The sequence below is a fragment of the Pseudophryne corroboree genome, chromosome 3, assembly GCF_028390025.1.
Source record: "Pseudophryne corroboree isolate aPseCor3 chromosome 3, aPseCor3.hap2, whole genome shotgun sequence".
Taxonomy (NCBI): Eukaryota; Metazoa; Chordata; class Amphibia; order Anura; family Myobatrachidae; genus Pseudophryne; species Pseudophryne corroboree.
Window position 1 is genome coordinate 807,579,327 of NC_086446.1, and position 25,714 is coordinate 807,605,040.

Below are 25,714 nucleotides of genomic sequence, written 5' to 3' on the forward strand. Positions count from 1 at the left end.
ACAGAAAATGCTCCTATCTCCTCCCGCACGTATGAGACTACAGAGACTGCTCCTATCTCTTCCAGCAGGTATGAGACTACAGGGACTGCTCCTATCTCCTCCCGCATGTATGAGACTACAGAGACTGCTCCTATCTCCTCCCGCACGTATGAGACTACAGAGACTGCTCCTATCTCTTCCAGCAGGTATGAGACTACAGAGACTGCTCCTATCTCTTCCAGCAGGTGTGAGACTACAGAGACTGCTCCTATCTCTTCCAGCACGTATGAGACTACAGAGACTGCTCCTATCTCTTCCAGCAGGTGTGAGACTACAGAGACTGCTCCTATCTCTTCCAGCAGGTGTGAGACTACAGAGACTGCTCCTATCTCTTCCAGCAGGTGTGAGACTACAGAGACTGCTCCTATCTCTTCCAGCAGGTATGAGACTACAGAGACTGCTCCTATCTCTTCCAGCAGGTGTGAGACTACAGAGACTGCTCCTATCTCTTCCAGCAGGTATGAGACTACAGAGACTGCTCCTATCTCTTCCAGCAGGTATGAGACTACAGAGACTGCTCCTATCTCTTCCAGCAGGTATGAAACTACAGGGACTGCTCCTATCTCCTCCCGCACGTATGAGACTACAGAGACTGCTCCTATCTCCCCCTGCACGTATGAGACTACAGAGACTGCTCCTATCTCCTCCTGCACGTACGAGACTGCTCCAATCTCCTCCCGCACGTATGAGACTACAGAGACTGCTCCTATCTCCTCCCGCACATATGAGACTACAGAGACTGCTCCTATCTCCTCCCGCACGTATGACACTACAGAGACTGCTCCTATCTCCTCCCGCACGTATGAGACTACAGAGACAGCTCCTATCTCCTCCTGCACGTATGACACTACAGAGACTGCTCCTATCTCCTCCCGCATGTATGAGACTACAGAGACTGCTCCTATCTCCTCCCGCATGTATGAGACTACAGAGACTGCTCCTATCTCCTCCCGCACGTATGAGACTACAGAGACTGCTCCTATCTCCTCCTGCACGTACGAGACTGCTCCTATCTCCTCCTGCACGTATGAGACTACAGAGACTGCTCCTATCTCCTCCCGCATGTATGAGACTACAGAGACTGCTCCTATCTCCTCCTGCACGTATGAGACTACAGAGACTGCTCCTATCTCCTCCCGCATGTATGAGACTACAGAGACTGCTCCTATCTCCCCCTGCACGTATGAGACTACAGAGACTGCTCCTATCTCCTCCTGCACGTACGAGACTGCTCCAATCTCCTCCCGCACGTATGAGACTACAGAGACTGCTCCTATCTCCTCCCGCACATATGAGACTACAGAGACTGCTCCTATCTCCTCCCGCACGTATGACACTACAGAGACTGCTCCTATCTCCTCCCGCACGTATGAGACTACAGAGACAGCTCCTATCTCCTCCTGCACGTATGACACTACAGAGACTGCTCCTATCTCCTCCCGCATGTATGAGACTACAGAGACTGCTCCTATCTCCTCCCGCATGTATGAGACTACAGAGACTGCTCCTATCTCTTCCAGCAGGTATGAGACTACAGAGACTGCTCCTATCTCTTCCAGCAGGTATGAGACTACAGAGACTGCTCCTATCTCTTCCAGCAGGTATGAAACTACAGGGACTGCTCCTATCTCCTCCCGCACGTATGAGACTACAGAGACTGCTCCTATCTCCCCCTGCACGTATGAGACTACAGAGACTGCTCCTATCTCCTCCTGCACGTACGAGACTGCTCCTATCTCCTCCCGCACGTATGAGACTACAGAGACTGCTCCTATCTCCTCCCGCACATATGAGACTACAGAGACTGCTCCTATCTCCTCCCGCACGTATGACACTACAGAGACTGCTCCTATCTCCTCCCGCACGTATGAGACTACAGAGACAGCTCCTATCTCCTCCTGCACGTATGACACTACAGAGACTGCTCCTATCTCCTCCCGCATGTATGAGACTACAGAGACTGCTCCTATCTCCTCCTGCACGTATGACACTACAGAGACTGCTCCTATCTCCTCCCGCATGTATGAGACTACAGAGACTGCTCCTATCTCCTCCCGCACGTATGAGACTACAGAGACTGCTCCTATCTCCTCCTGCACGTACGAGACTGCTCCTATCTCCTCCTGCACGTATGAGACTACAGAGACTGCTCCTATCTCCTCCCGCATGTATGAGACTACAGAGACTGCTCCTATCTCCTCCTGCACGTATGAGACTACAGAGACTGCTCCTATCTCCTCCCGCATGTATGAGACTACAGAGACTGCTCCTATCTCCTCCCGCACGTATGAGACTACAGAGACTGCTCCTATCTCCTCCCGCATGTATGAGACTACAGAGACTGCTCCTATCTCTTCCAGCAGGTGTGAGACTACAGAGACTGCTCCTATCTCTTCCAGCACGTATGAGACTACAGAGACTGCTCCTATCTCTTCCAGCAGGTGTGAGACTACAGAGACTGCTCCTATCTCTTCCAGCAGGTGTGAGACTACAGAGACTGCTCCTATCTCTTCCAGCAGGTGTGAGACTACAGAGACTGCTCCTATCTCTTCCAGCAGGTATGAGACTACAGAGACTGCTCCTATCTCTTCCAGCAGGTGTGAGACTACAGAGACTGCTCCTATCTCTTCCAGCAGGTATGAGACTACAGAGACTGCTCCTATCTCTTCCAGCAGGTATGAGACTACAGAGACTGCTCCTATCTCTTCCAGCAGGTATGAAACTACAGGGACTGCTCCTATCTCCTCCCGCACGTATGAGACTACAGAGACTGCTCCTATCTCCCCCTGCACGTATGAGACTACAGAGACTGCTCCTATCTCCTCCTGCACGTACGAGACTGCTCCTATCTCCTCCCGCACGTATGAGACTACAGAGACTGCTCCTATCTCCTCCCGCACATATGAGACTACAGAGACTGCTCCTATCTCCTCCCGCACGTATGACACTACAGAGACTGCTCCTATCTCCTCCCGCACGTATGAGACTACAGAGACAGCTCCTATCTCCTCCTGCACGTATGACACTACAGAGACTGCTCCTATCTCCTCCCGCATGTATGAGACTACAGAGACTGCTCCTATCTCCTCCTGCACGTATGACACTACAGAGACTGCTCCTATCTCCTCCCGCATGTTTGAGACTACAGAGACTGCTCCTATCTCCTCCCGCACGTATGAGACTACAGAGACTGCTCCTATCTCCTCCTGCACGTACGAGACTGCTCCTATCTCCTCCTGCACGTATGAGACTACAGAGACTGCTCCTATCTCCTCCCGCATGTATGAGACTACAGAGACTGCTCCTATCTCCTCCTGCACGTATGAGACTACAGAGACTGCTCCTATCTCCTCCTGCACGTATGAGACTACAGAGACTGCTCCTATCTCCTCCCGCATGTATGAGACTACAGAGACTGCTCCTATCTCCTCCCGCATGTATGAGACTACAGAGACTGCTCCTATCTCCTCCTGCACGTATGAGACTACAGAGACTGCTCCTATCTCCTCCCGCATGTATGAGACTACAGAGACTGCTCCTATCTCCTCCCGCACGTATGAGACTACAGAGACTGCTCCTATCTCCTCCCGCATGTATGAGACTACAGAGACTGCTCCTATCTCCTCCTGCACGTACGAGACTGCTCCTATCTCCTCCTGCACGTATGAGACTACAGAGACTGCTCCTATCTCCTCCCGCATGTATGAGACTACAGAGACTGCTCCTATCTCCTCCCGCACGTATGAGACTACAGAGACTGCTCCCATCTCCTCCTGCACGTACGAGACTGCTCCTATCTCCTCCCGCACGTATGAGACTACAGAGACTGCTCCTATCTCCTCCTGCACGTATGAGACTACAGAGACTGCTCCTATCTCCTCCTGCACGTATGAGACTACAGAGACTGCTCCTATCTCCTCCCGCACGTATGACACTGCAGAGACTGCTCCTATCTCCTCCCGCACGTATGACACTACAGAGACTGCTCCTATCTCCTCCTGCACGTATGAGACTACAGAGACTGCTCCCATCTCCTCCTGCACGTATGAGACTACAGAGACTGCTCCCATCTCCTCCCGCATGTATGAGACTACAGAGACTGCTCCTATCTCCTCCTGCACGTACGAGACTGCTCCTATCTCCTCCCGCACGTATGACACTGCAGAGACTGCTCCTATCTCCTCCTGCACGTATGACACTGCAGAGACTGCTCCTATCTCCTCCCGCACGTATGACACTACAGAGACTGCTCCTATCTCCTCCCGCATGTATGAGACTACAGAGACTGCTATCTCCTCCTGCACGTATGAGACTACAGAGACTGCTCCCATCTCCTCCCGCATGTATGAGACTACAGAGACTGCTCCTATCTCCTCCTGCACGTACGAGACTGCTCCTATCTCCTCCCGCACGAATGAGACTAGAGACTGCTCCTATCTCCTCCCGCACGTATGAGACTACAGAGACTGCTCCTATCCCCTGCACCTGAGGCTACAGAGACTGCTCCTATCTCCTCCTGCACGTATGAGACTACAGAGACTGCTCCTATCTCCTCCCGCACGTATGACACTGCAGAGACTGCTCCTATCTCCTGCACGTACGAGACTGCTCCTATCTCCTCCCGCACGTATGAGACTACAGAGACTGCTCCTATCCCCTGCACCTGAGGCTACAGAGACTGCTCCTATCTCCTGCACGTACGAGACTGCTCCTATCTCCTCCCGCACGTATGAGACTACAGAGACTGCTCCTATCTCCTCCTGCACGTATGAGACTACAGAGACAGCTCCTATCTCCTCCTGCACGTATGAGACTACAGAGACTGCTCCTATCCCCTGCACCTGAGACTACAAAGACTGCTCCTATCTCCTGCACGTACGAGACTGCTCCTATCTCCTCCCGCACGTATGAGACTACAGAGACTGCTCCTATCTCCTCCTGCACGTATGAGACTACAGAGACTGCTCCTATCTCCTCCCGCACATATGAGACTACAGAGACTGCTCCTAGCTCCTCCCGCACGTATAACACTACGGAGACTGCTCCTATCTCCTCCTGCACGTATGAGACTACAGAGACTGCTCCTATCTCCTCCCGCACATATGAGACTACAGAGACTGCTCCTAGCTCCTCCCGCACGTACGAGACTACAGAGACTGCTCCTATCTCCTCCCGCACGAATGACACTACAGAGACTGCTCCTATCTCCTCCCGCATGTATGAGACTACAGAGACTGCTCCTATCTCCTCCCGCATGTATGAGACTACAGAGACTGCTCCTATCTCCTCCCGCACGTATGACACTACAGAGACTGCTCCTATCTCCTCCCGCATGTATGAGACTACAGAGACTGCTCCTATCTCCTCCCGCATGTATGAGACTACAGAGACTGCTCCTATCTCCTCCCGCACGTATGACACTACAGAGACTGCTCCTATCTCCTCCCGCATGTATGAGACTACAGAGACTGCTCCTATCTCCTCCTGCACGTATGAGACTACAGAGACTGCTCCTATCTCCTCCCGCATGTATGAGACTACAGAGACTGCTCCTATCTCCTCCCGCATGTATGAGACTACAGAGACTGCTCCTATCTCCTCCTGCACGTATGAGACTACAGAGACTGCTCCTATCTCCTCCCGCATGTATGAGACTACAGAGACTGCTCCTATCTCCTCCCGCATGTATGAGACTACAGAGACTGCTCCTATCTCCTCCCGCATGTATGAGACTACAGAGACTGCTCCTATCTCCTCCCGCATGTATGAGACTACAGAGACTGCTCCTATCTCCTCCCGCACGTATGACACTACAGAGACTGCTCCTATCTCCTCCCGCATGTATGAGACTACAGAGACTGCTCCTATCTCCTCCTGCACGTATGAGACTACAGAGACTGCTCCTATCTCCTCCCGCATGTATGAGACTACAGAGACTGCTCCTATCTCCTCCCGCACGTATGAGACTACAGAGACTGCTCCTATCTCCTCCTGCACGTATGAGACTACAGAGACTGCTCCTATCTCCTCCCGCATGTATGAGACTACAGAGACTGCTCCTATCTCCTCCCGCATGTATGAGACTACAGAGACTGCTCCTATCTCCTCCCGCATGTATGAGACTACAGAGACTGCTCCTATCTCTTCCAGCAGGTGTGAGACTACAGAGACTGCTCCTATCTCCTCCCGCACGTATGAGACTACAGAGACTGCTCCTATCTCTTCCAGCAGGTATGAGACTACAGAGACTGCTCCTATCTCTTCCAGCAGGTGTGAGACTACAGAGACTGCTCCTATCTCTTCCAGCACGTATGAGACTACAGAGACTGCTCCTATCTCTTCCAGCAGGTGTGAGACTACAGAGACTGCTCCTATCTCTTCCAGCACGTATGAGACTACAGAGACTGCTCCTATCTCTTCCAGCAGGTGTGAGACTACAGAGACTGCTCCTATCTCTTCCAGCAGGTGTGAGACTACAGAGACTGCTCCTATCTCTTCCAGCAGGTATGAAACTACAGGGACTGCTCCTATCTCCTCCCGCACGTATGAGACTACAGAGACTGCTCCTATCTCCCCCTGCACGTATGAGACTACAGAGACTGCTCCTATCTCCTCCTGCACGTACGAGACTGCTCCTATCTCCTCCCGCACGTATGAGACTACAGAGACTGCTATCTCCTCCCGCACGTATGAGACTACAGAGACAGCTCCTATCTCCTCCTGCACGTATGACACTACAGAGACTGCTCCTATCTCCTCCCGCATGTATGAGACTACAGAGACTGCTCCTATCTCCTCCTGCACGTATGACACTACAGAGACTGCTCCTATCTCCTCCCGCATGTATGAGACTACAGAGACTGCTCCTATCTCCTCCCGCACGTATGAGACTACAGAGACTGCTCCTATCTCCTCCTGCACGTACGAGACTGCTCCTATCTCCTCCTGCACGTATGAGACTACAGAGACTGCTCCTATCTCCTCCCGCATGTATGAGACTACAGAGACTGCTCCTATCTCCTCCTGCACGTATGAGACTACAGAGACTGCTCCTATCTCCTCCCGCATGTATGAGACTACAGAGACTGCTCCTATCTCCTCCCGCACGTATGAGACTACAGAGACTGCTCCTATCTCCTCCCGCATGTATGAGACTACAGAGACTGCTCCTATCTCCTCCTGCACGTATGAGACTACAGAGACTGCTCCTATCTCCTCCTGCACGTATGAGACTACAGAGACTGCTCCTATCTCCTCCCGCATGTATGAGACTACAGAGACTGCTCCTATCTCCTCCCGCATGTATGAGACTACAGAGACTGCTCCTATCTCCTCCTGCACGTATGAGACTACAGAGACTGCTCCTATCTCCTCCCGCATGTATGAGACTACAGAGACTGCTCCTATCTCCTCCCGCACGTATGAGACTACAGAGACTGCTCCTATCTCCTCCCGCATGTATGAGACTACAGAGACTGCTCCTATCTCCTCCCGCATGTATGAGACTACAGAGACTGCTCCTATCTCCTCCTGCACGTACGAGACTGCTCCTATCTCCTCCTGCACGTATGAGACTACAGAGACTGCTCCTATCTCCTCCCGCATGTATGAGACTACAGAGACTGCTCCTATCTCCTCCCGCACGTATGAGACTACAGAGACTGCTCCCATCTCCTCCTGCACGTACGAGACTGCTCCTATCTCCTCCCGCACGTATGAGACTACAGAGACTGCTCCTATCTCCTCCTGCACGTATGAGACTACAGAGACTGCTCCTATCTCCTCCTGCACGTATGAGACTACAGAGACTGCTCCTATCTCCTCCCGCACGTATGACACTGCAGAGACTGCTCCTATCTCCTCCCGCACGTATGACACTACAGAGACTGCTCCTATCTCCTCCTGCACGTATGAGACTACAGAGACTGCTCCCATCTCCTCCTGCACGTATGAGACTACAGAGACTGCTCCCATCTCCTCCCGCATGTATGAGACTACAGAGACTGCTCCTATCTCCTCCTGCACGTACGAGACTGCTCCTATCTCCTCCCGCACGTATGACACTGCAGAGACTGCTCCTATCTCCTCCTGCACGTATGACACTGCAGAGACTGCTCCTATCTCCTCCCGCACGTATGACACTACAGAGACTGCTCCTATCTCCTCCCGCATGTATGAGACTACAGAGACTGCTCCTATCTCCTCCTGCACGTATGAGACTACAGAGACTGCTCCTATCTCCTCCTGCACGTATGAGACTACAGAGACTGCTCCTATCTCCTCCCGCATGTATGAGACTACAGAGACTGCTATCTCCTCCTGCACGTATGAGACTACAGAGACTGCTCCCATCTCCTCCCGCATGTATGAGACTACAGAGACTGCTCCTATCTCCTCCTGCACGTACGAGACTGCTCCTATCTCCTCCCGCACGAATGAGACTAGAGACTGCTCCTATCTCCTCCCGCACGTATGAGACTACAGAGACTGCTCCTATCCCCTGCACCTGAGGCTACAGAGACTGCTCCTATCTCCTCCTGCACGTATGAGACTACAGAGACTGCTCCTATCTCCTCCCGCACGTATGACACTGCAGAGACTGCTCCTATCTCCTGCACGTACGAGACTGCTCCTATCTCCTCCCGCACGTATGAGACTACAGAGACTGCTCCTATCCCCTGCACCTGAGGCTACAGAGACTGCTCCTATCTCCTGCACGTACGAGACTGCTCCTATCTCCTCCCGCACGTATGAGACTACAGAGACTGCTCCTATCTCCTCCTGCACGTATGAGACTACAGAGACAGCTCCTATCTCCTCCTGCACGTATGAGACTACAGAGACTGCTCCTATCCCCTGCACCTGAGACTACAAAGACTGCTCCTATCTCCTGCACGTACGAGACTGCTCCTATCTCCTCCCGCACGTATGAGACTACAGAGACTGCTCCTATCTCCTCCTGCACGTATGAGACTACAGAGACTGCTCCTATCTCCTCCCGCACATATGAGACTACAGAGACTGCTCCTAGCTCCTCCCGCACGTATAACACTACGGAGACTGCTCCTATCTCCTCCTGCACGTATGAGACTACAGAGACTGCTCCTATCTCCTCCCGCATGTATGAGACTACAGAGACTGCTCCTATCTCCTCCTGCACGTACGAGACTGCTCCTATCTCCTCCTGCACGTATGAGACTACAGAGACTGCTCCTAGCTCCTCCCGCACGTACGAGACTACAGAGACTGCTCCTATCTCCTCCCGCACGTATGACACTACAGAGACTGCTCCTATCTCCTCCCGCATGTATGAGACTACAGAGACTGCTCCTATCTCCTCCCGCACGTATGACACTACAGAGACTGCTCCTATCTCCTCCCGCATGTATGAGACTACAGAGACTGCTCCTATCTCCTCCCGCATGTATGAGACTACAGAGACTGCTCCTATCTCCTCCCGCACGTATGACACTACAGAGACTGCTCCTATCTCCTCCCGCATGTATGAGACTACAGAGACTGCTCCTATCTCCTCCTGCACGTATGAGACTACAGAGACTGCTCCTATCTCCTCCCGCATGTATGAGACTACAGAGACTGCTCCTATCTCCTCCCGCATGTATGAGACTACAGAGACTGCTCCAATCTCCTCCTGCACGTATGAGACTACAGAGACTGCTCCTATCTCCTCCCGCATGTATGAGACTACAGAGACTGCTCCTATCTCCTCCCGCATGTATGAGACTACAGAGACTGCTCCTATCTCCTCCCGCACGTATGACACTACAGAGACTGCTCCTATCTCCTCCCGCACGTATGAGACTACAGAGACTGCTCCTATCTCCTCCTGCACGTATGAGACTACAGAGACTGCTCCTATCTCCTCCCGCATGTATGAGACTACAGAGACTGCTCCTATCTCCTCCCGCATGTATGAGACTACAGAGACTGCTCCTATCTCCTCCTGCACGTATGAGACTACAGAGACTGCTCCTATCTCCTCCCGCACGTATGAGACTACAGAGACTGCTCCTATCTCCTCCCGCATGTATGAGACTACAGAGACTGCTCCTATCTCCTCCCGCATGTATGAGACTACAGAGACTGCTCCTATCTCCTCCCGCACGTATGACACTACAGAGACTGCTCCTATCTCCTCCCGCACGTATGAGACTACAGAGACTGCACCTATCTCCTCCCGCACGTATGACACTACAGAGACTGCTCATATCTCCTCCCGCACGTATGAGACTACAGAGACTGCTCCCATCTCCTCCTGCACGTACGAGACTGCTCCTATCTCCTCCCGCACGTATGAGACTACAGAGACTGCTCCTATCTCCTCCCGCATGTATGAGACTACAGAGACTGCTCCCATCTCCTCCTGCACGTATGAGACTACAGAGACTGCTCCTATCTCCTCCTGCACGTATGAGACTACAGAGACTGCTCCTATCTCCTCCCGCACGTATGACACTACAGAGACTGCTCCTATCTCCTCCCGCATGTATGAGACTACAGAGACTGCTCCTATCTCCTCCTGCACGTATGAGACTACAGAGACTGCTCCCATCTCCTCCTGCACGTACGAGACTGCTCCTATCTCCTCCCGCACGTATGAGACTACAGACTGCTCCTATCTCCTCCCGCATGTATGAGACTACAGAGACTGCTCCTATCTCCTCCTGCACGTATGAGACTATAGAGACTGCTCCTATCTCCTCCCGCACGTATGACACTACAGAGACTGCTCCTATCTCCTCCTGCACGTATGAGACTACAGAGACTGCTCCCATCTCCTCCTGCACGTATGAGACTACAGAGACTGCTCCCATCTCCTCCTGCACGTACGAGACTGCTCCTATCTCCTCCCGCACGTATGAGACTACAGAGACTGCTCCTATCTCCTCCCGCACATATGAGACTACAGAGACTGCTCCCATCTTCTCCCGCACGTACGAGACTACAGAGACTGCTCCTATCTCCTCCTGCACGTATGACACTACAGAGACTGCTCCTATCTCCTCCCGCATGTATGAGACTGCAGAGACTGCTCCTATCTCCTCCCGCACGTATGAGACTACAGAGACTGCTCCTATCTCCTCCTGCACGTATGAGACTACAGAGACTGCTCCTATCTCCTCCTGCACGTACGAGACTACAGAGACTGCTCCTATCTCCTCCCGCACATATGAGACTACAGAGACTGCTCCCATCTTCTCCCGCACGTACGAGACTACAGAGACTGCTCCTATCTCCTCCCGCACGTATGACACTACAGAGACTGCTCCTATCTCCTCCCGCATGTATGAGACTACAGAGACTGCTCCTATCTCCTCCTGCACGTACGAGACTACAGAGACTGCTCCTATCTCCTCCCGCACATATGAGACTACAGAGACTGCTCCCATCTTCTCCCGCACGTACGAGACTACAGAGACTGCTCCTATCTCCTCCCGCACGTATGACACTACAGAGACTGCTCCTATCTCCTCCCGCATGTATGACACTACAGAGACTGCTCCTATCTCCTCCCGCATGTATGAGACTACAGAGACTGCTCCTATCTCCTCCTGCACGTATGAGACTACAGAGACTGCTCCCATCTCCTCCTGCACGTACGAGACTGCTCCTATCTCCTCCTGCACGTATGAGACTACAGAGACTGCTCCTATCCCCTGCACCTGAGACTACAAAGACTGCTCCTATCTCCTGCACGTACGAGACTGCTCCTATCTCCTCCCGCACGTATGAGACTACAGAGACTGCTCCTATCTCCTCCTGCACGTATGAGACTACAGAGACTGCTCCTATCTCCTCCCGCACGTATGAGACTACAGAGACTGCACCTATCTCCTCCCGCACGTATGACACTACAGAGACTGCTCATATCTCTTCCCGCACGTATGAGACTACAGAGACTGCTCCCATCTCCTCCTGCACGTACGAGACTGCTCCTATCTCCTCCCGCACGTATGAGACTACAGAGACTGCTCCTATCTCCTCCCGCATGTATGAGACTACAGAGACTGCTCCTATCTCCTCCTGCACGTATGAGACTACAGAGACTGCTCCTATCTCCTCCTGCACGTATGAGACTACAGAGACTGCTCCTATCTCCTCCCGCACGTATGACACTACAGAGACTGCTCCTATCTCCTCCCGCATGTATGAGACTACAGAGACTGCTCCTATCTCCTCCTGCACGTATGAGACTACAGAGACTGCTCCCATCTCCTCCTGCACGTACGAGACTGCTCCTATCTCCTCCCGCACGTATGAGACTACAGACTGCTCCTATCTCCTCCCGCATGTATGAGACTACAGAGACTGCTCCTATCTCCTCCTGCACGTATGAGACTACAGAGACTGCTCCTATCTCCTCCCGCACGTATGACACTACAGAGACTGCTCCTATCTCCTCCTGCACGTATGAGACTACAGAGACTGCTCCTATCTCCTCCCGCACGTATGAGACTGCTCCCATCTCCTCCTGCACGTACGAGACTGCTCCTATCTCCTCCCGCACGTATGAGACTACAGAGACTGCTCCTATCTCCTCCCGCACATATGAGACTACAGAGACTGCTCCCATCTTCTCCCGCACGTACGAGACTACAGAGACTGCTCCTATCTCCTCCCGCACGTATGACACTACAGAGACTGCTCCTATCTCCTCCCGCATGTATGAGACTACAGAGACTGCTCCTATCTCCTCCCGCACGTATGAGACTACAGAGACTGCTCCTATCTCCTCCTGCACGTACGAGACTACAGAGACTGCTCCTATCTCCTCCCGCACATATGAGACTACAGAGACTGCTCCCATCTTCTCCCGCACGTATGAGACTACAGAGACTGCTCCTATCTCCTCCCGCACGTATGACACTACAGAGACTGCTCCTATCTCCTCCCGCATGTATGAGACTACAGAGACTGCTCCTATCTCCTCCTGCACGTATGAGACTACAGAGACTGCTCCTATCTCCTCCCGCACGTATGACACTACAGAGACTGCTCCTATCTCCTCCCGCATGTATGAGACTACAGAGACTGCTCCTATCTCCTCCTGCACGTATGAGACTACAGAGACTGCTCCCATCTCCTCCCGCATGTATGAGACTACAGAGACTGCTCCTATCTCCTCCTGCACGTATGAGACTACAGAGACTGCTCCCATCTCCTCCTGCACGTACGAGACTGCTCCTATCTCCTCCTGCACGTATGAGACTACAGAGACTGCTCCTATCCCCTGCACCTGAGACTACAAAGACTGCTCCTATCTCCTGCACGTACGAGACTGCTCCTATCTCCTCCCGCACGTATGAGACTACAGAGACTGCTCCTATCTCCTCCCGCACGTATGAGACTACAGAGACTGCTCCTATCTCCTCCCGCACGTATGAGACTACAGAGACTGCTCCTATCTCCTCCCGCACGTATGACACTGCAGAGACTGCTCCTATCTCCTGCACGTACGAGACTGCTCCTATCCCCTGCACCTGAGGCTACAGAGACTGCTCCTATCTCCTGCACGTACGAGACTGCTCCTATCTCCTCCCGCACGTATGAGACTACAGAGACTGCTCCTATCTCCTCCCGCACGTATGAGACTACAGAGACTGCTCCTATCTCCTCCTGCACGTATGAGACTACAGAGACTGCTCCTATCTCCTCCCGCATGTATGAGACTACAGAGACTGCTCCTATCTCCTCCCGCACGTACGAGACTACAGAGACTGCTCCTATCTCCTCCTGCACGTACGAGACTCCAGAGACTGCTCCTATCTCCTCCCACACGTATGAGACTACAGAGACTGCTCCTATCTCCTCCCGCACATATGAGACTACAGAGACTGCTCCCATCTCCTCCCGCACATATGAGACTACAGAGACTGCTCCTATCTCCTGCACCTGAGACTACAAAGACTGCTCCTATCTCCTGCACGTACGAGACTGCTCCTATCTCCTCCTGCACAAATGAGACTACAGAGACTGCTCCTATCTCCTCCTGCACGTACGAGACTACAGAGACTGCTCCTATCTCCTCCCGCACGTACGAGACTACAGAGACTGCTCCTATCTCATCCCGCACATATGAGACTACAGAGACTGCTCCTATCTCCTCCCACACGTATGAGACTACAGAGACTGCTTCTATCTCCTCCTGCACGTATGAGACTACAGAGACTGCTCCTATCTCCTCCTGCACGTATGAGACTACAGAGACTGCTCCTATCTCCTCCCACACGTATGACACTACAGAGACTGCTCCTATCTCCTCCCGCATGTATGAGACTACAGAGACTGCTCCTATCTCCTCCCACACGTACGAGACAACAGAGACGGCTCCTATCTCCTCCCGCACGTATGACACTACAGAGACTGCTCCTATCTCCTCCTGCACGTACGAGACTACAGAGACTGCTCCTATCTCCTCCCACACGTACGAGACAACAGAGACGGCTCCTATCTCCTCCCGCACGTATGAGACTACAGAGACTGCTCCTATCTCCTCCCGCATGTATGAGACTACAGAGACTGCTCCTATCTCATCCCGCATGTATGAGACTACAGAGACTGCTCCTATCTCATCCCACACGTATGAGACTACAGAGACTGCTCCTATCTCCTCCCGCATGTATGAGACTACAGAGACTGCTCCTATCTCCTCCCGCACGTATGAGACTACAGAGACTGCTCCTATCTCCTCCCGCACGTATGACACTGCAGAGACTGCTCCTATCTCCTGCACGTACGAGACTGCTCCTATCTCCTCCCGCACGTATGAGACTACAGAGACTGCTCCTATCCCCTGCACCTGAGGCTACAGAGACTGCTCCTATCTCCTGCACGTACGAGACTGCTCCTATCTCCTCCCGCACGTATGAGACTACAGAGACTGCTCCTATCTCCTCCTGCACGTATGAGACTACAGAGACAGCTCCTATCTCCTCCTGCACGTATGAGACTACAGAGACTGCTCCTATCTCCTCCCGCACGTATGAGACTACAGAGACTGCTCCTATCTCCTCCCACACGTACGAGACTAGAGACTGCTCCTATCTCCTCCCGCACGTATGAGACTACAGAGACCGCTCCTATCTCTTCCCGCACGTATGAGACTACAGAGACTGCTCCTATCTCCTCCCACACGTACGAGACTACAGAGACTGCTCCTATCTCCTCCTGCACGTATGAGACTACAGAGACCGCTCCTATCTCCTCCCGCACATATGAAACTACAGAGACTGCTCCTATCTCCTCCTGCACGTATGAGAGTACAGAGACTGCTCCTATCTCCTCCTGCACGTATGAGAGTACAGAGACTGCTCCCATCTCCTCCCGCACGTATGAGACTACAGAGACGGCTCCCAACTCCTCCTGCACGTACGAGACTACAGAGACTGCTCCTATCTCCTCCTGCACGTACGAGACTACAGAGACTGCTCCTATCTCCTCCTGCACGTACGAGACTACAGAGACTGCTCCTATCTCCTCCTGCACGTACGAGACTGCTCCTATCTCCTCCCACACGTACGAGACAACAGAGACGGCTCCTATCTCCTCCCGCACGTACGAGACTGCTCCTATCTCCTCCCACACGTACGAGACTAGAGACTGCTCCTATCTCCTCCCGCACGTATGAGACTACAGAGACCGCTCCTATCTCTTCCCGCACGTATGAGACTACAGAGACTGCTCCTATCTCCTCCTGCACGTATGAGACTACAGAGACTGCTCCTATCTCCTCCCGCACATATGAAACTACAGAGACTGCTCCTATCTCCTCCTGCACGTATGAGAGTACAGAGACTGCTCCCATCTCCTCCCGCACGTATGAGACTACAGAGACTGCTCCTATCTCCTCCTGCACGTATGAGAGTACAGAGACTGCTCCTATCTCCTCCTGCACGTACGAGACTACAGAGACTGCTGCTACCTCCTCCCGCACGTATGAGACTACAGAGACTGCTCCTATCTCCTCCCGCACGTATGAGAGTACAGAGACGGCTCCCAACTCCTCCTGCACGTACGAGACTACAGAGACTGCTCCTATCTCCTCCCGCACGTACGAGACTACAGAGACTGCTCCCATCTCCTCCTGCACGTATGAGACTACAGAGACTGCTCCTATCTCCTCCCGCACGTATGACACTGCAGAGACTGCTCCTATCTCCTCCCGCACGTACGAGACTACAGAGACTGCTCCTATCTCCTCCTGCACGTACGAGACTGCTGCTACCTCCTCCCGCACGTATGAGACTACAGAGACCACTCCCATCTCCTCCCGCACGTATGAGACTACAGTGACTGCTCCTATCTCCTCCCGCACGTATGAGACTACAGAGACAGCTCCTATCTCCTCCTGCACATATGAGACTACAGAGACAGCTCCTATCTCCTCCTGCACATATGAGACTACAGAGACAGCTCCTATCTCCTCCTGCACGTATGAGACTACAGAGACAGCTCCTATCTCCTCCTGCACATATGAGACTACAGAGACAGCTCCTATCTCCTCCTGCACGTATGAGACTACAGAGACAGCTCCTATCTCCTCCTGCACATATGAGGCTACAGAGACTGCTCCTATCTCCTCCCGCACGTATGAGACTACAGAGACAGCTCCTATCTCCTCCTGCACATATGAGACTACAGAGACAGCTCCTATCTCCTCCTGCACGTATGAGACTACAGAGACTGCTCCTATCTCCTCCCACACGTATGAGACTACAGAGACAGCTCCTATCTCCTCCTGCACATATGAGACTACAGAGACTGCTCCTATCTCCTCCCGCACGTATGAGACTACAGAGACAGCTCCTATCTCCTCCCGCACGTATGAGACTACAGAGACAGCTCCTATCTCCTCCTGCACGTATGAGACTACAGAGACAGCTCCTATCTCCTCCTGCACATATGAGACTACAGAGACTGCTCCTATCTCCTCCCGCACGTATGAGACTACAGAGACTGCTCCTATCTCCTCCTGCACGTATGAGACTACAGAGACAGCTCCTATCTCCTCCTGCACATATGAGACTACAGAGACTGCTCCTATCTCCTCCCGCACGTATGAGACTACAGAGACTGCTCCTATCTCCTCCCGCACGTATGAGACTACAGAGACCACTCCCATCTCCTCCCGCACGTATGAGACTACAGTGACTGCTCCTATCTCCTCCCGCACGTATGAGACTACAGAGACGGCTCCTATCTCCTCCTGCACATATGAGACTACAGAGACAGCTCCTATCTCCTCCTGCACATATGAGACTACAGAGACAGCTCCTACCTCCTCCTGCACGTATGAGACTACAGAGACTGCTCCTATCTCCTCCCACACGTATGAGACTACAGAGACGGCTCCTATCTCCTCCTGCACGTATGAGACTACAGAGACTGCTCCTATCTCCTCCCGCACGTATGAGACTACAGAGACAGCTCCTATCTCCTCCTGCACATATGAGACTACAGAGACAGCTCCTATCTCCTCCTGCACGTATGAGACTACAGAGACTGCTCCTATCTCCTCCCACACGTATGAGACTACAGAGACGGCTCCTATCTCCTCCTGCACGTATGAGACTACAGAGACTGCTCCTATCTCCTCCTGCACGTATGAGACTACAGAGACCACTCCCATCTCCTCCTGCACATATGAGACTACAGAGACAGCTCCCATCTCCTCCCGCACGTATGACACTGCAGAGACTGCTCCTATCTCCTCCCGCATGTATGAGACTACAGAGACTGCTCCTATCTCCTCCCACACGTATGAGACTACAGAGACTGCTCCTATCTCCTCCTGCACGTACGAGACTGCTCCTATCTCCTCCCACACGTATGATACTACAGAGACGGCTCCTATCTCCTTCTGCACGTACGAGACTGCTCCTATCTCCTCCCACACGTACGAGACAACAGAGACGGCTCCTATCTCCTCCCGCACGTATGAGACTACAGAGACTGCTCCTATCTCCTCCTGCACGTACGAGACTGCTCCTATCTCCTCCCACACGTACGAGACTAGAGACTGCTCCTATCTCCTCCCGCACGTATGAGACTACAGAGACCGCTCCTATCTCTTCCCGCACGTATGAGACTACAGAGACTGCTCCTATCTCCTCCCACACGTACGAGACTACAGAGACTGCTCCTATCTCCTCCTGCACGTATGAGACTGCTCCTATCTCCTCCCACACGTACGAGACAACAGAGACGGCTCCTATCTCCTCCCGCACGTATGAGACTACAGAGACTGCTCCTATCTCCTCCTGCACGTACGAGACTGCTCCTATCTCCTCCCACACGTACGAGACTAGAGAGACGGCTCCCATCTCCTCCCACACGTATGAGACTACAAAGACTGCTCCTATCTCCTTCTGCACGTACGAGACTGCTCCTATCTCCTCCCACACGTACGAGACAACAGAGACGGCTCCTATCTCCTCCCGCACGTATGAGACTACAGAGACTGCTCCTATCTCCTCCCGCACGTACGAGACTACAGAGACTGCTCCTATCTCCTCCTGCACGTACGAGACTACAGAGACTGCTCCTATCTCCTCCTGCACGTATGAGACTACAGAGACTGCTCCTATCTCCTCCTGCACGTATGAGACTACAGAGACTGCTCCTATCTCCTCCTGCACGTATGAGACTACAGAGACTGCTCCTATCTCCTCCCGCACATATGAGACTACAGAGACTGCTCCTATCTCCTCCCGCACATATGAGACTACAGAGACTGCTCCTATCTCCTCCCGCACATATGAGACTACAGAGACTGCTCCTATCTCCTCCTGCACGTATGAGACTACAGAGACTGCTCCTATCTCCTCCCGCACATATGAGACTACAGAGACTGCTCCTATCTCCTCCCGCACGTATGAGACTAGGGAGACGGCTCCTATCTCCTCCCGCACGTATGAGACTACAGAGACTGCTTCCATCTCCTCCTGCACGTATGAGACTACAGAGACCGCTCCCATCACCTCCTGCACGTATGAGACTACAGAGACCGCTCCCATCACCTCCTGCACGTATGAGAGTACAGAGACTGCTCCTATCTCCTCCCGCACGTGAGACTACAGAGACTGCTCCTATCTCCTCCTGCACGTATGAGACTACAGAGACTGCTCCTATCTCCTCCTGCACGTATGAGACTACAGAGACTGCTCCTATCTTCTCCCGCACATATGAGACTACAGAGACTGCTCCTATCTCCTCCCGCACATATGAGACTACAGAGACTGCTCCTATCTCCTCCCGCACGTATGAGACTAGGGAGACGGCTCCTATCTCCTCCCGCACGTATGAGACTACAGAGACTGCTTCCATCTCCTTCCGCACATATGAGACTACAGAAAATGCTCCTATCTCCTCCCGCACGTATGAGACTACAGAGACGGCTCCTATATCCTCCTGCACGTATGAGACTACAGAGACCGCTCCCATCTCCTCCTGCACGTATGAGACTACAGAGACCGCTCCCATCTCCTCCTGCACGTATGAGACTACAGAGACTGCTCCAACCTCCTCCCGCACGTATGAGACTACAGAGACTGCTCCTATCATCTCCTGCACGTATGAGACTACAGAGACTGCTCCCATCTATAGACATCAGTTCTAGCGCATAGAGCGCAGCCTAGCAGAATAGCTGTAAAGTGACTGCAATGACCAATCAGATCTCGGTATTGCGGATTATCAAATCTCACTGCTTGGAGAGAGATAGTGTAGAGAGATAAAATACCAGCCAATCAGCCTGTAACATGGCAGTTAGGAGCTGACTGGCTGATACTTTATCTCTCTCCACAGTGTCTAGTGCCTCAGTCAGTGTTACCTGGACAAGTCTTCAGATCTTCTGTTTCTTCCTGAATTAGGTGAACATAAGGATGAAGGATTGACCAGTCCTGTCTGTGCCAGACAAGTGCAGGAAGAACCCTGAAAGAATCCAGAGATCAACATTCATCCCTGGACCGGTGACCGGACCGCGTCTAACATCTCCCACACCTAGTGATAATCCCAGGACAGCATCTAACATCTCCCACACCTAGTGATAATCCCAGGACAGCATCTAACATCTCCCACACCTAGTGATAATCCCAGGACAGCATCTAACATCTCCCACACCTAGTGATAATCCCAGGACCGGTGACAGGACAGCATCTAACATCTCCCACACATAGTGATAATCCCAGGACAGTGTCTAACATCTCCCACACATAGTGATAATCCCAGGACCGCGTCTAACATCTCCCACACCTAGTGATAATCCCAGGACCGGTGACAGGACAGCGTCTAACATTTCCCACACCTAGTGATAATCCCAGGACAGCATCTAACATCTCCCACACCTAGTGATAATCCCTGGACAGCATCTAACATCTCCCACACCTAGTGATAATCCCAGGACAGCATCTAACATCTCCCACACCTAGTGATAATCCCAGGACAGTGTCTAACATCTCCCACACCTAGTGATAATCCCAGGACCGGTGACAGGACAGCATCTAACATCTCCTACACCTAGTGATAATCCCTGGACAGCATCTAACATCTCCTACACCTAGTGATAATCCCAGGACAGCATCTAACATCTCCCACACCTAGTGATAATCCCAGGACAGTGTCTAACATCTCCCACACCTAGTGATAATCCCAGGACCGGTGACAGGACAGCGTCTAACATTTCCCACACCTAGTGATAATCCCAGGACAGCATCTAACATCTCCCACACCTAGTGATAATCCCTGGACAGCATCTAACATCTCCCACACCTAGTGATAATCCCAGGACCGGTAACAGGACAGCGTCTAACATCTCCCACAGCTAGTGATAATCCCAGGACAGCATCTAACATCTCCCACACCTAGTGATAATCCCTGGACAGCATCTAACATCTCCCACACCTAGTGATAATCCCTGGACAGCATCTAACATCTCCCACACCTAGTGATAATCCCAGGACAGCATTTAACATCTCCCACACCTAGTGATATTCCCAGGACAGCATCTAACATCTCCCACACCTAGTGATAATCCCAGGACAGCATCTAACATCTCCCACACCTAGTGATAATCCCAGGACCGGTGACAGGATAGCGTCTAACATCTCCCACACCTAGTGATAATCCCAGGACAGTGTCTAACATCTCCCACACCTAGTAATAATCCCTGGACAGCATCTAACATCTCCCACACCTAGTGATAATCCCAGGACAGTGTCTAACATCTCCCACACCTAGTGATAATCCCAGGACCGGTGACAGGACAGCGTCTAACATTTCCCACACCTAGTGATAATCCCAGGACAGTGTCTAACATTTCCCACACCTAGTGATAATCCCAGGACAGTGTCTAACATCTCCCACACCTAGTGATAATCCCAGGACAGTGTCTAACATCTCCCACACCTAGTGATAATCCCAGGACCGGTGACAGGACAGCGTCTAACATCTCCTACACCTAGTGATAATCCCAGGACAGCATCTAACATCTCCCACACCTAGTGATAATCCCAGGGTCGGTGACAGGACAGCGTCTAACATCTCCCACACCTAGTGATAATCCCAGGACAGCATCTAACATCTCCCACACCTAGTGATAATCCCAGGACGGTGACAGGATAGCGTCTAACATCTCCCACACCTAGTGATAATCCCAGGACAGTGTCTAACATCTCCCACACCTAGTGATAATCCCAGGACAGAGTCTAACATCTCCCACACCTAGTGATAATCCCAGGACCGGTGACAGGACAGCGTCTAACATCTCCCACACCTAGTGATAATCCCAGGAGCGGTCACAGGACAACGTCTAACATCTCCTACACCTAGTGATAATCCCAGGAGCAGTGACAGGACAGCGTCTAACATCTCCCACACCTAGTGATAATCCCAGGAGCGGTCACAGGACAGCGTCTAACATCTCCTACACCTAGTGATAATCCCAGGAGCGGTGACAGGACAGCGTCTAACATCTCCTACACCTAGTGATAAACATTAATCCCTGGACCGGTGACAGGACAGCATCTAACATCTCCCACACCTAGTGATAATCCCAGGACCGGTGACAGGACAGCGTCTAACATCTCCCACACCTAGTGATAATCCCAGGACCGGTGACAGGACAGCATCTAACATCTCCCACACCTAGTGATAAACATTAATCCCTGGACCGGTGACAGGACAGCATCTAACATCTCCCACACCTAGTGATAATCCCAGGACCGGTGACAGGACAGCGTCTAACATCTCCCACACATAGTGATAATCCCAGGACCGGTGACAGGACAGCGTCTAACATCTCCTACACCTAGTGATAATCCCTGGACAGCATCTAACATCTCCCACACCCAGTGATAATCCCTGGACAGCATCTAACATCTCCCACACCTAGTGATAATCCCAGGACAGTGTCTAACATCTCCCACACCTAGTGATAATCCCAGGACCGGTGACAGGACAGCGTCTAACATTTCCCACACCTAGTGATAATCCCAGGACCGGTGACAGGACAGCATCTAACATCTCCCACACATAGTGATAATCCCAGGACAGTGTCTAACATCTCCCACACATAGTGATAATCCCAGGACCGCGTCTAACATCTCCTACACCTAGTGATAATCCCAGGACAGCATCTAACATCTCCTACACCTAGTGATAATCCCAGGACAGCATCTAACATCTCCCACACCTAGTGATAATCCCAGGACAGTGTCTAACATCTCCCACACCTAGTGATAATCCCAGGACCGGTGACAGGACAGCGTCTAACATCTCCCACACATAGTGATAATCCCAGGACCGGTGACAGGACAGCGTCTAACATCTCCTACACCTAGTGATAATCCCTGGACAGCATCTAACATCTCCCACACCCAGTGATAATCCCTGGACAGCATCTAACATCTCCCACACCTAGTGATAATCCCAGGACAGTGTCTAACATCTCCCACACCTAGTGATAATCCCAGGACCGGTGACAGGACAGCGTCTAACATTTCCCACACCTAGTGATAATCCCAGGACCGGTGACAGGACAGCATCTAACATTTCCCACACCTAGTGATAATCCCAGGACCGGTGACAGGACAGCGTCTAACATCTCCCACACCTAGTGATAATCCCAGGACAGCATCTAACATCTCCCACACCTAGTGATAATCCCAGGACAGTGTCTAACATCTCCCACACCTAGTGATAATCTCAGGACCGGTGACAGTACCGTGTCTAACATCTCCCACACCTAGTGATAATCCCAGGAGCGGTGACAGGACCGCGTCTAACATCTCCCACACCTAGTGATAATCCCAGGACCGGTGACAGGACAGCGTCTAACATCTCCCACACCTAGTGATAATCCCAGGACAGTGTCTAACATCTCCCACACCTAGTGATAATCCCAGGACAGTGTCTAACATCTCCCACACCTAGTGATAATCCCAGGACCGGTGACAGGACAGCGTCTAACATCTCCTACACCTAGTGATAATCCCAGGACAGCATCTAACATCTCCCACACCTAGTGATAATCCCAGGACCGGTGACAGGACAGCGTCTAACATCTCCCACACCTAGTGATAATCCCAGGACAGCATCTAACATCTCCCACACCTAGTGATAATCCCAGGACCGGTGACAGGATAGCGTCTAACATCTCCCACACCTAGTGATAATCCCAGGACAGTGTCTAACATCTCCCACACCTAGTAATAATCCCTGGACAGAATCTAACATCTCCCACACCTAGTGATAATCCCAGGACAGTGTCTAACATCTCCCACACCTAGTGATTATCCCAGGACAGTGTCTAACATCTCCCACACCTAGTGATAATCTCAGGACCGGTGACAGGATAGCGTCTAACATCTCGCACACCTAGTGATAATCCCAGGACAGCATCTAACATCTCCCACACCTAGTGATAATCCCAGGACAGTGTCTATCATCTCCCACACCTAGTTAAAATCCCAGGACCGGTGACAGGACAGCGTCTAACATCTCCCACACCTAGTGATAATCCCAGGACAGCATCTAACATCTCCAACACCTAGTGATAATCCCAGGACAATGTCTAACATCTCCCACACCTTGTGATAATCCCAGGACAGCATCTAACATCTCCCACACCTAGTGATAATCCCAGGACCGCGTCTAACATCTCCCACACCTAGTGATAATCCCAGGACCGGTGACAGGACAGCGTCTAACATCTCCCACACCTAGTGATAATCCCAGGACAGTGTCTAACATCTCCCACACCTAGTGATAATCCCAGAACAGAGTCTAACATCTCCCACACCTAGTGATAATCCCAGGACCGGTGACAGGACAGCGTCTAACATCTCCCACACCTAGTGATAATCCCAGGACTGGTGACAGGACAGCGTCTAACATCTCCTACACCTAGTGATAATCCCAGGAGCGGTCACAGGACAGCGTCTAACATCTCCTACACCTAGTGATAATCCCAGGAGCGGTGACAGGACAGCGTCTAACATCTCCTACACCTAGTGATAAACATTAATCCCTGGACCGGTGACAGGACAGCATCTAACATCTCCCACACCTAGTGATAATCCCAGGACCGGTGACAGGACAGCGTCTAACATCTCCCACACATAGTGATAATCCCAGGACCGGTGACAGGACAGCGTCTAACATCTCCTACACCTAGTGATAATCCCTGGACAGCATCTAACATCTCCCACACCTAGTGATAATCCCTGGACAGTGTCTAACATCTCCCACACCTAGTGATAATCCCAGGACCGGTGACAGGACAGCGTCTAACATCTCCCACACCTAGTGATAATCCCAGGACAGCATCTAACATCTCCCACACCTAGTGATAATCCCAGGACAGCATCTAACATCTCCCACGCCTAGTGATAATCCCAGGACAGTGTCTAACATCTCCCACACCAAGTGATAATCCCAGGACAGCATCTAACATCTCCAACACCTAGTGATAATCCCAGGACAATGTCTAACATCTCCCACACCTAGTGATAATCCCAGGACAGCATCTAACATCTCCCACACCTAGTGATAATCCCAGGACAGCATCTAACATCTCCCACACCTAGTGATAATCCCAGGACCGGTGACAGGATAGCGTCTAACATCTCCCACACCTAGTAATAATCCCTGGACAGAATCTAACAGCTCCCACACCTAGTGATAATCCCAGGACAGCATCTAACATCTCCCACACCTAGTGATAATCCCAGGACAGTGTCTAACATCTCCTACACCTAGTGATAATCCCAGGACCGGTGACAGGACAGCGTCTAACATCTCCCACACCTAGTGATAATCCCAGGACCGGTGACAGGACAGCGTCTAACATCTCCCACACCTAGTGATAATCCCAGGACAGCATCTAACATCTCCCACACCTAGTGATAATCCCTGGACAGCATCTAACATCTCCCACACCTAGTGATAATCCCAGGACAGCATCTAACATCTCCCACACCTAGTGATAATCCCAGGACAGTGTCTAACATCTCCCACACCTAGTGATAATCCCAGGACCGGTGACAGGACAGCATCTAACATCTCCTACACCTAGTGATAATCCCTGGACAGCATCTAACATCTCCTACACCTAGTGATAATCCCAGGACAGCATCTAACATCTCCCACACCTAGTGAT

General features: G+C 52.0%; 1 protein-coding gene across 2 annotated transcripts in view; it reads right to left on the bottom strand.

Annotated features, from left to right (window-relative positions):
* DENND10 (DENN domain containing 10) overlaps positions 1 to 25,714 on the bottom strand; it is a 65,223-nt gene that overhangs the window by 18,770 nt on the left and 20,739 nt on the right. For both annotated transcript variants that reach the window (XM_063962708.1, XM_063962706.1), the window contains exon 6: positions 19,889 to 19,989. In XM_063962708.1, coding sequence (XP_063818778.1) covers positions 19,889 to 19,989 — 101 coding nt within the window. The remainder of the gene's footprint in view (positions 1 to 19,888; positions 19,990 to 25,714) is intronic.